At 49.5% G+C, this 17,146-nt stretch overlaps 2 protein-coding genes across 2 annotated transcripts in view; both read left to right on the top strand.

Moving 5' to 3' along the window:
• Window positions 1–10,642, top strand: part of LOC140193775 (cytoplasmic FMR1-interacting protein 2-like) — an 84,155-nt gene extending 73,513 nt beyond the window's left edge. Inside the window, 2 exon segments of the mRNA XM_072250944.1 lie at window positions 6,004–6,161; window positions 8,662–10,642. Of these exon segments, the coding sequence (XP_072107045.1) occupies window positions 6,004–6,161; window positions 8,662–8,829 (326 nt within the window). The 3' untranslated portion in view covers window positions 8,830–10,642.
• A 4,331-nt stretch (window positions 10,643–14,973) lies between these two features.
• LOC140193776 (magnesium transporter NIPA2-like) overlaps window positions 14,974–17,146 on the top strand; it is a 33,181-nt gene continuing 31,008 nt past the window's right edge. Inside the window, exon 1 of the mRNA XM_072250945.1 lies at window positions 14,974–15,267. Within this exon, the coding sequence (XP_072107046.1) occupies window positions 15,243–15,267 (25 nt within the window). The 5' untranslated portion in view covers window positions 14,974–15,242. The remainder of the gene's footprint in view (window positions 15,268–17,146) is intronic.

The following is a 17,146-nucleotide window of genomic DNA, read 5'->3' as shown; positions in this document are numbered from 1 at the left end:
AGGCAGGTTGTGCCTTACGAGCCTGATTGAATTTTTTGAGGATGTGATTAAACACATTGATGAAGGTAGAGCAGTAGATGTAGTGTATATGGATTTCAGCAAGGCATTTGCTAAGGTTCCCCATGCAAAGCCTATAAAGAAAGTAAGGAGGGATGGGTTAATAAATTTGCTGATGACACAACGGTTGGGAGTGTTGTGGATAGTGTGGAGGGCTGTCAGAGATTACAGTGGGACATCGTTAGGAGCAAAACTGGGCTGAGAAGTGGCAGATGGAGTTCAACCCAGATAAGTGTGAGGTGGTTCATTTTGGTAGGTCAAATATGATGGCAGAATATAGTATTAATGGTAAGAGTCTTGGCAGTGTGGAGGATCAGAGGGATTTTGGGGTCCAAGTCCATCGGACACTCAAAGCTGCTGCACAGGTTGACTCTGTGGTTAAGAAGGCATTCGGTGCATTGACCTTCATCAACTGTGGGATTGAGTTTAAGAGCTGAGAGGTAATGTTGCAGCTATATAGGGCCCTGGTCAGACCCCATTTAGAGTACTGTGCTCAATTCTGGTCACCTCACTACAGGAAGGATGTGGAAACCATAGAAAGGGTGCAGAGGAGATTTACAAGGATGTTGCCTGGATTGGGGAGCATGCCTTATGAGAATAGGTTGAGTGACCTCAGCCTTTTCTCCTTGGAGTGACGGAGGATGAGTGGTGACCTGATAGATACCGAGAGGCATTGATCATGTGGATAGTCAGAGGCTTTTTCCAGGGCTGAAATGGCTAACACGAGAGGGCACAGTTTTAAAGTGCTTGGAAGTAGGTACAGAGGAGATGTCAGGGGTAAGTTTTTTAACACAGAGAGTGGTGTTACGTACCCCGTAATGGGTTAAAGAACCAGCAGAAATGGAACACACCTGAAGACTGGTATTGGTGTTAACTAATGCTATTTTTATTAGTAACTACACAATATAGTAATATATAACCAGATAAATCAAACAGGTTAGCAAAATTCATACATATACAAGTGTGGAAATATATATAAAAGCCAAGCTTCTTCAGAACTTAGGAGGTAAATGGATACAGCCTTATGATGGTAGGTAAGATAGTTCAGTTCAATGCTCAGGTTAGTTAATGAGAAATATTTGTAATCCAAAAGGCGAATGTTATGAGAAGGGCAATTACGGCGATATTCCACAGATTCCATGACAGCAATACAAGATAACAATAGTAGTAGGTTTTATCTCCGAAGTTGTTCCACTCCCACACACGAAATATCACCGACAGTGATCTTCAACTAATACCCTTTCACACAAGTGGTACCGCACCCAAATTCAGCTGCGGGTCATCCCAAAGTGGTGGCCACAGGATACTTGCCATGTATGGATTATCACCAACAGTAGCTTATCACAAAGGACACCCTCTTCAAGGAACCACCCACCTAGGCAGGGGTCAACACACTGGTAGATTCCACACGGTTACCCCAAACACACAACGTGACGGCCACTTATCCAGTTCCATGACATACGAAGTAATTCCAACAGTGATTTGCCACAGGGGTGCCTTTCTTCACTGAACTACCACACCCAGACATGGGTACCACACACGTGGTATTCACAAAGGTACTCCCCTCACCAGAAAACCCACTCCTGTGGATTAACTACGTGACTATCACACCTTCGCATTCGAATGGAACACAAACTCACCCTTACGGCTACAGAGGAGAGAGTCCAAACAGTGACATCTTTGTTACTAGGTTTCTTCCGTTTCAAACCTTCCCCTCCCCTCTTCTCATCCTTTAAAGTCACCAAATGTGACCACAAAAAGGAGACCGTCTTCTGTGGTAAAGTTATTAATTCAAGGCAAGTGTTCGACACACTGATAACTTCCCACCAGTTACACCTTTTCCACACTGCAAGAGCCACTGATCGATTCTCCGGATCGATCCTCCAAAAACCCACTCTCTGTGGGCACAACAAAGCTCATCCAGTGTCTGAAACTGTGTGTGTCTAACAACCAGCTGACCTTGTATTTATCTCAGCATGAACACCAGCTGCCCAGCTGCCCTCGGTCACCATGATGACTCACGAGCTGCTCGTTTTTCTTTCTCTCTCTCTCTCTCTCTCTCTCTCCTCTCTCCTCTCTCTCCTCTCCTCTCCTCTCTCTCTCCCTCTCTCTCCTCTCTCTCCTCTCTCTCCTCTCTCTTCCTCTCTCTCCTCTTCTCTCTCTCTCTCTCTCTCTCCCTCTCTCTCTCTCTCTCTCTCTCCTCTCTCTCCTCTCTCTCCTCTCTCTCCTCTCTCTCTCTCTCTCTCTCTCTCTCTCTCTCTCTCTCACTCTCTCTCTCTCTCTCTCTCTCTCTCTCTCTCTCTCCTCTCTCTCCTCTCTCCTCTCTCTCCTCTCTCTCCTCTACTCTCCTCTCTCTCCTCCTCTCCTCTCTCTCTCCTCTCTCTCTCTCTCTTCTCTCTCTCTCTCTCTCTCTCTCTCTCTTCTCTCCCTCTCTCTCGCTATCTTTCTCTTTCTCTTTCATGGCAGCCCAGAAGCTGACAGCAATAGTCAGTGTCCTTGCAAAAGTGTAAACACGAGCTGAAAGGCAGACTCTGCCCCCTCTCTCTCTCTCTCAGCAGAAATCCAAAAGTTAGTCTCTGTTCTCTCTTGCGCCTTAAAGTGACAGTCCACAGCAAAAAGGGACCTAGGGGCACATAACAGTGGTAAGTGTGTGGAATATCAGCGATGGTGATGGATGAGGATACGATAGGGTCTTTAGGAGACTCCTGGATAGGCACATGGAGCTTAGAAAAACAGAGGGCTATGGGTAACCCTTGGTAACTTCCAAAGTGAGTACGTGTTCGGCACAGCATTGTGGGCCGAAGGGACATGTCTCGTGCTGTAGGTTGTCTATTTTTCTAAGATCCCCCTCGTTCTTCCAAACTCAGTGGGTACAGGCCCCAAAGCCATCAAATGCTCCCTCATATATTAACCCTTTCATTCCCAGAATCTTTCTGGTCACCCTCCTCTGGGCCTTCTCCAATGTCGCGACATCCTTTCCTAGATAAACCTTCTCACCATACCATAAAGGTGGCCTGCTCACAACACTTCAAGTGAACCTCACACAGACTCAACGTTACATCCTTGCCTTTGTATTCCAGTCTTCTCGAAACGAATGCTAACATTGTATTGACCGTCCTCACCACTGACTCAACCTGCAAGTCGTCCTTTCGGGCATCCCGCATGAGGAATCCCAAATCTCTTGCATCTTTGAGTCTTGAATTTTCTTCCATTTAGAAAATAGTCTGTGCCTTTATTCCTTCTGCCAAAGTGCGTGACCACACACTTCCCGACACTGTATTCTATCTGCCACTTCTTTGCCCATTCTCCAAATCTGTCTAAGTCCTTCTGCAGCCTCTCCGCTCTCCCAGCATTACCTGCCCCTCCACCTATGTTTATATCCTCTGCAAACTTGGCTACAAGGCATCAACTCTGTCATCCAAATCATTAACATACAATGTGGGAAAAAAGCAATCCAGCAAGGTACCCCAGAAAAGCCCCGTCTCCACTATTCGTATTTTTGTTTCCTGCCGCTCAGCCAGTCTTCTATCCATGCTAGTCTGGCCTGGTGGTTGTCCATCATGTCTGATAATGATAGGAAACCTCTGTTTTCAAAGTGGAAAAACCATTGTATTGGGGCAGTTCCACTCTCTCAGCTCAGAAGTCCAGGTCCAGTGGTACGAACGAGTGTCATATTTGGGGCCTTCCTCGGTTGCAGTGGATGGCCGTGACTTTTTCTGTGCCCAGTTGTGCCCTTCGCTCTCCATGAGGCGTTGTAGAACCGTCTTCCTGCCCGTTGGATCTCACTATAGATCTCATACGCCCTGTCTGCCTGAGCTGACTTCACAAGCTTGTTTCTATCTCACTGGGGTACGAGGTCAACGCTATCCTCGCCTGGTTTAGCCCACCTGTCGAAGTGCTGTACCGGGGAGTGGCTGCTGTCACATGCAGACTGCTACTTGGAGCCACAGGTGAGAGCTGAGTGTCCGGTGGGGACCACAGGTGTCTTTCCTGTAAAACTTTCCTGTAAAAAAGGCTCTTACCTTTTTAAGCAGCTTCACCTTGTCAAAGGCCTTCTGAAGCTCCAAGTAAACAACTTCCACTGACTCTCCTCTGTCTATCCTGCTTATTATTTCCTCAAAGAATTCCAACAGATTTCCCCTTGAGGAAACCAAGCGACTTTGGCCTGTTTTATCATGTGCTTCCAAGTACGCCGAAATCTCATCTCAACTATTGACTCCAACATCTTCCCAGCCAGTGAAGTCAGTCTAACTGGCCTATAATTTCCTTTCTTCTACCTCTCTCCCTTCTTGAAGAGTGGCGTAACATTTGCAATTTTCCAGTCTTCCGGAATCATGCCAGAATCTACTGATTCTTGAAAGATCATTACTAATACCTCTACAATCTCTTCAGCTACCTCTTTCAGAACCCTGGGGCGCAGTCCATCTGGTCCAGATGACTTATCTACAGTCCAGGAGTTCTCAACCTTTTTTTTATGCCATGGAGCTTCACCACTAACTGAGAGGTCTGCGGGCCCCAGCTTGGGAACCCCTGCTTCAGACCTTTTACTTACCCAAGCATCTTCTCCTTTGTAATAGCAACTACACTCACTTCTGCCCCCTGACACTCACACCTCTGGAATTCTGCTCGTGAAGAGTGATGCAAAATACTTATTAAGTCCATTGGCTTTTTTTGTCTGCCATTACTACCTCTCCAGCATCATTTCCAGTGGTCTGATATCAACTCTGGTCTCTGTTTTACTCTTTATATATCTGAAAAAGCATTTGGAGTCCTCTTTTATATTATAGAGTAGCTGACCTTCATATTTAATCTTTTCTCCCCTAATGGCTTTTTAAATTGCCTTGGTTTTTTAAAACCTTTCCAATCATAAGATGTAGAAGCAGGATGAGGCCATTCAGCCCACTGAGGCTGCTCCACCATTCCACCATGTCTGAGTTATTATCCCTCCCTACACCATTCTGCTGCCTGCTCCCCATAAACCATCGGTGCCCTGACTAATCAGGTACTTCTAGCCTAAAGAACCGCAACACCCAGCAACCTACCGATTTAACATGAACCTAATCACGGGACGAGTTCCAATGACCAATTAACCTACTAACTGGTACGTCTTTGGACTGTGGGAGGAAACCGGAGCACCCGGAGGAAACTGTCATGGGAAGAATGTGAAAACACCGGAATTGAGCTCCGAACTCCTGCACCCCAAGCCGTAATAGCGTCATGCCATGCATGGTGCAACTATGGTGCTCTCCCACCACCCTGACATTGAGGAGGGAGGGGGAGTGTTTCTGGGGATGTTGGGGAGAGAGGGGGAAGAGCTTCTGGGAGTGCTTGAGAGGCAACCTTTAGAACAGAGGTAAAGAGGAACTTTTTAGCCAGAGGGTAGTGAATCTGTGGAATGTTCTGCCACAGACTGTGGTAGAGGCCGAGTCCGTGGGTATGTTTAAGGCGAATTTGATCGTTGGTTGGTCGGGTCATCAAAGGATATGGTGAGAAGGCAGGTGTATGAGGTTGAGTGGGATCCGGGATCAGCTATGATGGAGCAGACTCGATGGGCTGATTGGCCTAATTCTGGTCCTATGTCTTGTGGGATGTTAGGGAGGGAGGGTGTTTCTAGTGATATCTCTCTGTCTGACCTTGGGGAGTTGGGGGTGATTCTGGGGATGTCCCTGACCTTGGGGAGTCGGGGGGTGTTTCTGGGGATGTCCCTCTGTCTGACCTTGGGGAGTCAGGGGTGATTCTGGGGATGTCCGTGACCTTGGGGAGTCGGGGGGTATTTCTGGGGATGTCCCTCTGTCTGACCTTGGGGAGTCGGGGGGGTGTTTCTGGGGATGTCCCTGACCTTGGGGAGTGGGGGGAGTGTTTTAGGGATCTCCTTCTGTCTGTCTTTGGGGAATGGGTGGTGTTTTTATGGGGATCTCCCTCTGCCTGATGCCCCTGTCTGTTTCCCTTCCCTCAGGCAGTGTTTTGGAGACGGGTTGAACTGGGCGGGATGCTCTATCATGGTGCTGTTGGGACAGCAACGGAGATTCGACCTGTTCGATTTCTGTTATCACCTCCTGAAGGTGCAGAGGCAGGACGGCAAGGACGAGATGATCAAAAATGTGGTAAGTATCTCGTCACCCTTCAAAAAACAGGATGGGGTTGTCCTCATATACTTCCTCTCACTCTCTCTCCCCCCTCCTCTCCTTCATCCCTCCTCCGACTGCCCCTCATCTTCCCTCACCCCACTCTGGGCAGAGCTCCCAGGGGTGAGAGGAACTTTTTCCACACCTCCCCACCCAGCTGGTACTCCTCAACTCAGCCCATAGCCTCTCCCACTCCCCTCATTCAGCTCCTTGCATAGTCCTTCCCACACACCATCCAAAAGCAGAATTATGCCATTCAGCCCATCACATCTACACCACTATACCATCATGGCTGATTTACTATCCCTCTCAACCCATTATTTGTCCTTTCCCTTGAAACCTTTGACACCCTGACGACTCAAGAATTTATCCACCTCCTCTTTAAATATACTCAATAACTTGGCCTCCACAGCTGTCTGTGGCAATGAATTCCACAGATTCACCACCCTCTGAATAAAGAAATTCCTTCTCATCTCTGTTCTAAGTGGATGATCCTCTATTCTGAGGCTACGCCATCTGGTCCTAGACTTCCCCACTATAGGAAAAGTCCTCTCCACATCCACTCTATCCAGCCCTTTCAATACTTGACAAGTTTCAATGAGATCCCTCACTTTCATTCTACTAAACTTCAGTGAGTACAGGCCCAGAACCATCAGCCAAAGCAGAGCACAGTGAGGGAGTGAATAGTGAGGAGGGGGGAGGTGTTGGAGGGCGTGAGTGTGGGTGGGGTGAATATTGGAGAGGATGAGTGGGGGAGGGGTTGAATGTTGGAGAGGATGACTGGCAGAGGGGTGAATGTGGGACAGGATGAGTGGCAGAGAGGTGAATGTTGGAGGGGTTGAGTGGGGGAGGGGGTAACTGGTAGAGGGAGTGAATGTTGGAGGGGTGAGTGTTGGAGTGGGTGAGTGTTGGAGTGGGTGAGTGTGGGAGGGGTGAATGTTGGAGGGGTTGAGTGTTGGAGTGGGTGAGTGTTGAGGTGTTGAGTGTTGGAGGGGTGAATGTTGGAGGGGTTGAGTGTTGGATGGATGAACATTGGAGGAGGTGAATGTTGGAGGGGTGAGTATTGGAGTGGGTGAGTGTTGGAGTGGGTGAATGTTGGACAGATGAACATTGAAGGGGTGAGTGTTGGATGGATGAACATTGGAGGAGGTGAATGTTGGAGAGGTGAGCATTGGAGTGGGTGAGTGTTGGATGGATGAACATTGAAGGGGGTGAGTGTTGGAGGGGTGAGCATTGGAGTGGATAAGTGTTGGGAGGGCTAAATGTTGGAGTGGGTGAGTGTTGGAAGGATGAACATTGAAGAGGGTGAGTGTTGGAGGGATGAGTGTTGGAGTGGGTGAGTGTTGGAGTGAGTGAATGTTGGAGGAGGTGAATGTTGGAGTGGTTGATTGTTGGAGAGGGTGAGTGTTGGATGAAAATTGGAGGAGGCGAATGTTGGAGGTGTTGAGTGTTGGAGTGGGGGAATGTTGGAGAGGGTGAGTGTTGGATGAAAATTGGAGGAGGCGAATGTTGGAGGGCTTGAGTGTTGGAGTGGGTGAATTTTGGAGGGGTGAGTGTTGGAGGGGGGAATGTTGAAGAGGTGAGTGTTGGAGTGGGTGAGTGTTGGATGGATGAACATTGGAGGAAGTGAATGTTGGAGTGGGTGAATGTTAGAGCAGATGAGTGTTGGTTGGATGAACATTGGAGGGGCGAGTGTTGGATGAACATTGGAGGAGGTGAATGTTGGAGGGCTTGAGTGTTGGAGTGGGTGAGTGTTGGAGGGGTGAGTGTTGGCGTGGGTGAGTGTTGGAGGGGTGAGTGTTGGCGTGGGTGAGTGTTGGAGTGGATGAATGTGAGAGCAGGTGAGTGTTGGATGGATGAACATTGGAGGGGGTGAGTGTTGGATGGATGAACATTGGAGGGTGTGAGTGTTGGAGGAATGAACATTGGGGGGTGTGAGTGTTGTATGGATGAAGATTGGAGGGTGTGAGTGTTGGAGGGATGAATATTGGAGGGTGTGAGTGTTGGATGAACATTGGAGGGGTTGAGTGTTGGAGTGGGTGAGTGTTGGAGTGGGTGAGTGTTGGAGCGGGTGAATGTTGGAGCGGGTGAGTGTTGGAGCGGGTGAATGTTGGAGGGGTTGAGTGTTGGAGTGGGTGAATGTTGGAGGGGTTGAGTGTTGGAGCAGTTGAGTGTTGGAGCGGGTGAGGGTTGGAGGTGTTGAGTGTTGGAGCGGGTGAATGTTGGAAGGGTGAATGTTGGAGGGGAAGAATGCTGGTGATGTGAATGGTGGAGGAGGGAATGGGGGATGTTGGAGGGGGTGTGTTGGGGAGTGGGAGATGTTGGAAGTGGTTAATGCCGGTAATGTGAATGGTGGAGGAGGGAATGGGAGATGTTGGAGGGAGTGTGAGGGGGAGTGGGAGATGTTTGAAGCGGTGAATGCTGGTGATCAGGAAACTATGCACAACGACTGGGTTCTGCCTGCTCTGTGTCCTTGCAGTCCCTGAAGAAGATGGCGGACCGGATCAGGAAGTATCAGATCCTCAACAACGAGATCTTTGCCATGCTCAACAAATACCTAAAGTCGGTGGAGAACGAGAGCTCGACAGTGGAGCATGTGAGGTGCTTCCAGCCACCGATCCATCAGTCGCTGGCCACCACCTGCTGAGGGGCTGGGGTCCACCCAGGGTCATCATTCACTGCCCTGCTGCGTCCTGTGTGTGTGTGGTTACCTGTGTTTTCTTGTTGATACTGACTCTCTGATACCAGTCGTGGAGTTCTCTCCCTGCCCTTCCAAAGACCATAAGGCATCGGAGCAGAATTAGGCCGTTCAGCCCATCAAGTCTGCTCTGCCATTCCATCATGGCTGATTTATTATCTCTTTCAACCCAATTCTCATGCCTTTTCCCCGCAACTCTTGACACCCTGACTCATCTGCAACCTGCTGTGGCAATGAAGTCCACAGTTTCACCACCTTCTGGCTAAAGAAATTCCTCCTCATCTCTGTTCTAAAGGGACGTCCCTCTATTCTGAGGTAATGCTCTCTGGCCCTGGACTTCCCCACTATAGAAAACATCTTCTCCACATCCACTCTATCTGTGCCTTTCTATTGTATTCTAGTCCTCTCGAAATGAATGAATGCTAACATTGCATTTGCTTTCCTTACACCAACTCAACCTGCAAGTGAACCTTTAACAAATTTGCATGAGGACATCCAAGTCTTTTTGCACCCAGGATTTTTTAATTTTTGCCCAGTTTAGAAAATAGTCTACACTTTTTTTCCTTTCACAACAGTGCACGACCATTCCCTTCCTTATACTGTATTCCATCTGCCCCTTCTTTGCCCATTCTCCTAATCATTGGGGAGGGTTTGAGGAGATTTACAGGAATGATAAAAGTGTGAACGTGTGAGGAGCTGGGGTTTATCTGTTGGACAAGGCAGCTCAATGCGCTCCTGAAGAATTGGGTGCCTCTGGTGTGGGAGGTTCCTGTGAGAACCAGGGAAACCCTGATTCCCATGTGGGCCACAAGTCACACAGAGTCCCTCCTACCTGTGGAACCCCATGGTTTCTCTCACCACCTGACAGCCAGCCACAGCCAGTTGCAGCTTCAAGGTGAAAAGCAAGATCCCAGGTGATTGGAAGTTGTGTGGAGGTGATCTGGTTTTCGGATGTCCAAGGGGAGGCTATTCCCAACAGAGAGGATGGGGGCACCGAGATTAACGACTGTATCGTGGATTCCCCAGGGTTAACAGACTCAATGGGCTGAATGGCCATACCCTGCCCTTAAGTTCTATGGTTAACTGCAGAAGTGAGTGGCTTGTCTGTCTGCAGCAGGAGCGTGGGGAGGGATGCGGTGGTGGAGAGGTGTGGGAGTATTGAAGGTATCGATTGGCTTTGTGGAATGACACCCCTTCACCAGTCTTCTCGGCCTGTGTCCATATGGAATATTAATTGGATGTATTTCAAATCCAGGCAATGTTTCCAGTAATAATCCCCCCCACACCCAACTCATTGACAGTGTTGAGGGGTGTAAATCCACCAGCCAGTTTGTGTCCTCACCCCCCGCAATAAACCAACTTGTGCTCTCAGGAGAAACTTCTTCTTAAACAGAATAATAATATATAATATTTATCGTCCAGTCGGAAAGTACAGGGAAGACAGAAAATAGAGAGATGTAATGTGCTAATGTAATCTGTGTGTGGAATGTGAATTTTTAATTTAAAATGTGAAACTATTCTTCGGGTTCTGGACAAACTGGACTCGGTGTTTGCCAACATGGCCCTGGCCAGTAACACTGCCAGTTGGTCAGTAAACTGGATTAACAGTGTCCCTGATACATTAGCGGCTGCTGCAGTCTCAGGACTGAGGGACGTGGGGCACAATCAGAGCCCTGTACGCGGTCTGGCCCGTCTGCTGCCTGGTGTTTGCGAGCTGTTGTATTGTGTGCAATCCACCGTGTGATAAATATTGAAAATGAAACACACCTGGCTAAATTTCTTCCTGAGGGTCTGAGAGACAGATCGGGTACTGGAATGGCAACAGTGTGAGGCCATGCAGCTCCCAGGCAGAAGTCCCTGACGACTACCACCCCCTCCATCTCAGTGATGAGTTGATGCTCTGTCACTGGTGAGATTCTTCACCGACCTGGAGTGCACCAGGACTGACACTTGTCCTGCACTTGAACTTTGGACCCACATCCTGACCCGTGTGTTGTCACTGTGATCTCACAGTGAGGGGCTGTATCCAGTGACAATGGGAGACACCTGGGCCATGTGAGGGTCTCCAGGTATCGGTGTTGCCAGACACCCCATACCTAATGCATCACTACCTCTCCCTCCTTGGGGAGGGTCGGATCATCGCTGTCCTAGATCCCAGTTTCGGGGGAGGAGGAAGGGTGCAGGAGAACAGCAGGCAAGGTGTGGAATGGGTTCTGGGGGTTGGGTGGGAGGCTGACATTCTGTGGTGCAATACCAGGATTCACAGGTGGATACCTGCAGGGTGGGCAGACCATTGGCTCCTCTGCCTCAGCACATGGGTAGTACTGTTAACAGGAGTCAGACTTGGGACAGGGTCAGTCTCGGGACTTCTAACCGCTCTGTCCCCCTGGATCATAAGACATAGGAGCAGAATTAGGCCATCTGGCCCATCGAGTCTGCTCTGCCAATCAATCATGGCTGATCCTTTTTTTCTCCTCTTCAACCCCAGTTCCTGGCCTTCTCTCCATAAACTTTGAAGCCATGTCCAGTCAAGAACCTATCAATCTCTGCCTTGAATACACCCAATGACCTGGCCTCCACAGCTGCCTGTGGCAACAAATTCCACAAATTCACCACCCTTTGGCTAAAGAAAGTTCTCCGTGTCTCTATTTTGAAAGGGTGCCCCTCTATCCTGAGGCTGTGTCCTCTTGTCCTAGACTCGCCTGCCATGGGAAACATCCTTCCACATCTACTCTGTCTAGTCCTTTCAACATTCAAAAGGTTTCAATGAGATTCCCCCTCATCCTTCTGAATTCCAGTGAGTACAGACCTAGAATTCCAGTGAGTACAGACCCAGAGTCATCAAACATTCCTCATATGATAACCCTTTCATTCCTGGAATCATCCTTGTGAACCCCCTCTGGACCCTCTCCAATGCCAGCACATCTTTTCTAAGATGAGGGGCCCAAAACTGTTCACAATACTCAAGGTGAGGCCTCACCAGTGCCTTAAGAAGTCTCAACACCACGTCCCTGCTCTTGTATTCTCAACCCCTTGAAATTAATGCTAACATGGCATTTGCCTTAGTCACCACCGACTTGACCTACAAGTTAACCTTTAAGGGGTTCTAGAACATAGAATAGTACACCACAGTACAGGCCCTTTGGCCCACAATGTGCCGACCCTCAAACCCTGCCTCCCATATAAGCCCCCACCTTCAATTCCTCCATATACCTGTCTAGTAGTCTCTTAAACTTCACTAGTGTATCTGCCTCCACCACAGACTCAGGCAGTGCATTCCACACACCAACCACTCTCCGAGTAAAAAACCTTCCTTTAATATTCCCCCTTGAACTTCCCACCCCTTACCAAACTGGGCAAAACCGGGCAGCTCTCCCCCTCCCTAAGTCATTCAGACACCTCAACACCATTCTGGGCAAAAATGGGCACCCTCCCCCCACCAAATCCCTCAGGAAACACAACACCATCTAGGGCAAAGCTGGGCACACCCCCACCAAATCACTCAGACAACTCAACACCATCCAAGGCAAACCACTGCCCCCCTCCCAAACCACTCAGGTACCATCTACACGACAGACCACAGACTGGCCCAGGTTACTCCTGCTGCCCCTCCCTTCACTGACCACGGACAAGGGCCACGGGGACAGAGGAGCAACCCCTTCGCAGGATCCCTCCCAGTCACACTGCACGCACACTTGCAAATCAATCTTCATTCCTTCCCCGTTCACTGCATCTAATTTGGAGTATCGTGCAGTTTTGGTCACCTATCTACAGAAAAGATGTAAATAAGATTGAAAGAGTACAGAGAAAATTGACAAGGATGTTGCCAGGACTGAAGTTATCAGGAAAGATTGAACAGGTTAGGACCTTGTTCCTTAGAATGGAGAATATTGAGGAGAGAGAGAGGTCTACAAAATGGGGGATATAAAGATAGGATAAATGCAGCAGGCTTCTTTCGCTGAGGTTGGGAGGAACTACAATCAGAAGTCATGGGTTAAGGGTGAAAGATGAAAAGTTTAAGGGGAATATGGGGGAAACTTATTCACTCAGAGGTTGATGAGACAATGGAACGAGCTACCAGCGGAAGTGTTGCATGTGAGCTCGATTTCAACATTTAAGAGAAGTATGGACAGGTACATGGATGGTAGAGGTATAAAGGGCTATGGTCCATGTGTAAGTCAATGGGACTAGACAATTTAAATGGTTTGACTGAACTAGATGGGCTAAATGGCCTGTTTCTGTTCTGTACTTTTCTATAACTCTCACTGAAGATATCAGCCCCATCAGTGAATTGTCCTGTCAGAGGGATGGTGGAGCTGATAGCATTCTCACCAAACTGGCCCAATTGTGTTATTTGTCAAATTCTCCTCTTCATGATACAGTGTCCTTGACAACATGGAGAGGCAAATGTACAAGGTCCATCGGCCGCTTAAAGCCCTCTCCCAATTCTGGAGAGGTAAGGGTCTTTTTCTCTCCAAGAATAGCTGGGTGAAAGGTAAGGTGGGGGGTGGATGGAGAAGGTGAGTGGGGATGATTGACTGATGGAGACAGGTGAGTGGAGATGATTGATGGATGGAGACAGGTTGAGGATGATTGACTGATGGGGACAGGTGAGTGGGGATGATTGACAGATGGAGAGAGGTGAGTGGGGATGATTGATGGATGGAGACAGGTTGGGGATGATTGACTGATGGGGACAGGTGAGTGGGGATGATTGATGGGGACAGGTGAGTGGGGATGATTGACAGATGGAGAGAGGTGAGTGGGGATGATTGATGGATGGAGACAGGTGAATGGGGATGATTGACAGATGGAGAGAGGTGAGTGGGGATGATTGATGGATGGAGAGAGGTGAGTGGGGATGATTGATGGATGGAGACAGGTGAATGGGGATGATAGATGGAGAGAGGTGAGTGGGGATGATTGATGGATGGAGAGAGGTGAGTGGGGATGATTGACAGATGGAGACAGGTGAGTGGGGATGATTGATGGATGGAGAGAGGTGAGTTGGGATTGACAGATGGAGACAGGTGAGTGGGGATGATTGACAGATGGAGACAGGTGAGTGGGGATGATTGACGGATGGAGACAGGTGAGTGGGGATGATTGACGGATGGAGAAAGGTGAATGGGGATGATTGATGGATGGAGACAGGTGAGTGGGGATGATTGACGGATGGAGAAAGGTGAATGGGGATGATTGATGGATGGAGACAGGTGAGTGGGGATGATTGACGGATGGAGAAAGGTGAATGGGGATGATTGATGGATGGAGACAGGTGAGTGGGAATGATTGATATACTGGAACAAGTGAGTGGGGATTGATGGACAGGGAATCATGAGAACAAATGGTTGGATGTTGAGCCTGGTGAGGAGGTAAATTCGGTAGACGTGGAGATGATCTCACCAGCATTCAGAAGCACTGGGAGAGGACGTGCTGTGGTGCATTGTTAATGGGACCACATGGATTGAACTTTGAAATAAGCGAGGGGCTCACTTGCTACGATTATACGGTCAGAATCCCATTGCTGTAATTATACACTCAGAATCACCTTGCTGGGATGATACAGTCGAAATCCCGGTGGATGGGATTATACAGTCAGAATCCCTTTGGCTGTGCTGATACAGTCAGAATCCCCTTGCCGGGATTATACAGTCAGACCCCCATTGCTGCGATTATACAGTCAGAATCACCTTGTCGGGATGATACAGTCAGAATCCCTTTGGCTGTGATTATACAGTCAGAATCCCATTGCCGGGATGATACAGCCAGAATCCCTTTGGCTGTGATTATACAGTCAGAATCCCATTGCCGGGATTATACAGTAAGAATCCCTTTGGCTGTGATTATACAGTCAGAATCCCGTTGCCCGGATGATACAGTCATTTGCCGGGGAGCGTTGTTTCTTTTGGCTGTTTGTATGTACAGACAGATGTCAATAATCTGGATTTGGTTCGTGGTCGGAGTTTGTGGAACTCCGGAGGGGGCTGCGGGGTTACACTGACAGATGCCTCCGACCAGAACGTTTACCCCCCACCAACCCCTCCCTCTGCCTGTGTTGTGATGGAAAAGCTGTCCCATTCTTGGCGGCTCTGTTTCCGTGTTCTGGTTGAAACCTGGATGCGGGCAGCTCCCGCTCCCGGGAGGTGGGGCTGCCCCGGAGCCGCAGAACCTGTTCTGTTTGTACCCGGGCAGGGGCGGAGAGCGTAACCAGAGGCGCTGATACATCACCTGGCCCTCTCCGGGTCAGGTGCTGACCGGCACCCGGACGCAGGCAGCACTACGTCTCCTGCCCGGGCCGGGCCGGACCGGACCGGATCTCCAGATAGGTGATCTCGGGGTGAGAGGAGGCGGCGGCGGCCATGGAAGAGGCCAACTGCTCGGAAGGTGAGTGTTGGACGGCCGTTTGCAGATCCGGAGGAGGGGGAGAAGAGTGGAGGTGACAGTAATGGGGAGGGAGAGGGGGGCAAGGCTGAAGGTGAGAGAGGGTTTGGGGGGGTCGATCAGTGTCGGATCGGACGGCCAGCTTTTTTCCGCTCCAGCCTGGACGGAACCCAATCCGCCGCTTGGACCGATTGCTTGGAAAGTGATTTTGCCGAACTCGGTAAACCGAGTCGACGGGGAGAATCCAGACCGGGATATTATCACCACCTCCTCTCCTCCCCCTCACTCCTCCGCTCCTTCACTCCTATTCCCCCTTTCCCTCACCCTCACTCCTCCGCTCCCTCCTTCCCGTACCCCTCTCCCTCACCCCACCGCCCCTCCCCCTCTCCTCCCTTCCCCCTCTCCTCCCCTCCCCTCCTCCTCCCCTTCCCCCTCCCCTCCTCCTCCCCCTCCCCTCTCCTCTCCTCCTCCTCTCCCTCTCCTCTCCCTCTCCTCTCCCTCTCCTCCCCTCACCCCTCCTCCCCCTCTCCCTCATACCCCCCCTCTTCCCCTCCCCTCACCTTCCAATGAAATTTAACCACTGGTGTGTTTTCTTGGTAGTTGCTTATCAGTTTGCTGGGTCCGTGATAGATCTTTGCTGCCATTCCAGGCTGAAGGTTCAAGGTCTAACCCAGCCATCCCTCCCAGTGTGTGCACCCTGACACAGATCACGCTGAAATTCCATCTCTGTTGTTCTGCCCAACCTACCAACTGATCGATGTTGTTCTGTACCTAAAGCTATTCTCTCTGTCAACAAACCATTCATCTTCACGTAATCACACCTCCTATACGCAGAATCATGGAGTTAACACACATAACAAGGAAACATCATGTACTGTTCTCTCTGGCTCTCTGGTCACATGTGTCCAGTCACTGAGCAACATGCTACCTTCAGAATCAGGTTTAATATCAAACAAGAGAAAACTTGCAGATGCTGGAAGTCCAAGCAACACACACAAGGTGCTGGAGGAACTCAGCAGGCCAGGCAGTATCTATGGAAAAGAGTTACAGGCCAAGACCCTTCATCGGGATTGGAAAACAGATGAGGAGTAAGAGTAAGAAAGTGGGGGAGGAGGAACCACAGGGTGATAGGAGATAGGCTCCCTTTGTCCCCACCTCCCACAAAACAAGCCTCCACGTCCAGCACATAATCCTCCAGAATTTCTGCCATCTCCACCGGGAACCCACCACCAAGCACATCTTTCCCTTCCTCCCCCACTTCCTGCTTCCCGCAGGGATCACTCCCTATGTGATTCCCTTGTCCATTCGTCCTTCACCACTGATCTCCCTCCTGGCAATTATCCTTACAAGTGGAGCAAGTGCTACACCTGCCCCTACACCTCCTCCCTCACCACCATTCAGGGCCCCAAACAGTCCTTCCAGGTGAGGCGACACTTCATCTGTGAGTCTGTTGGGGCCATATACTGTGTCTGGTGCTCCCGGTGTGGCTTCCTGTGTATCTGTGAGACCTGACGCAGACTGGGAGACCGCTTCGCTGAACACCTACGCTCAGTCTGCCAGAAAAAAGCAGGATCTCCCAGTGGCCACACATTTTAATTCCACTTCCCATTTCCGTTCCGATATGTCTATCCACGTCTCAATGAGGCCACGCTCAAGTTGGAGGGACAACGGACTCCATAACAGCTTCTTTCTCCAGGCCATCAGTGATTAATTCACGCTGATACAATTGTATTTCTACGCTGTGTTGACTGTCCTGTTGTACATAATATTTATTACAAATTACTATGACTGCACATTGCACATTTAGACGGAGATGTAACGTAAAGATTTTTACTCCTCATGTATGTGAAGGATAGAAGAAATAAAGTCAATTCAATTCATT

The sequence above is a fragment of the Mobula birostris genome, unplaced genomic scaffold, assembly GCF_030028105.1.
Source record: "Mobula birostris isolate sMobBir1 unplaced genomic scaffold, sMobBir1.hap1 scaffold_841, whole genome shotgun sequence".
NCBI classification, from domain to species: Eukaryota; Metazoa; Chordata; class Chondrichthyes; order Myliobatiformes; family Myliobatidae; genus Mobula; species Mobula birostris.
The sequence above is the reverse complement of the archived record's forward strand: the minus strand, read 5'-3'. Positions and strand labels throughout refer to the sequence as shown.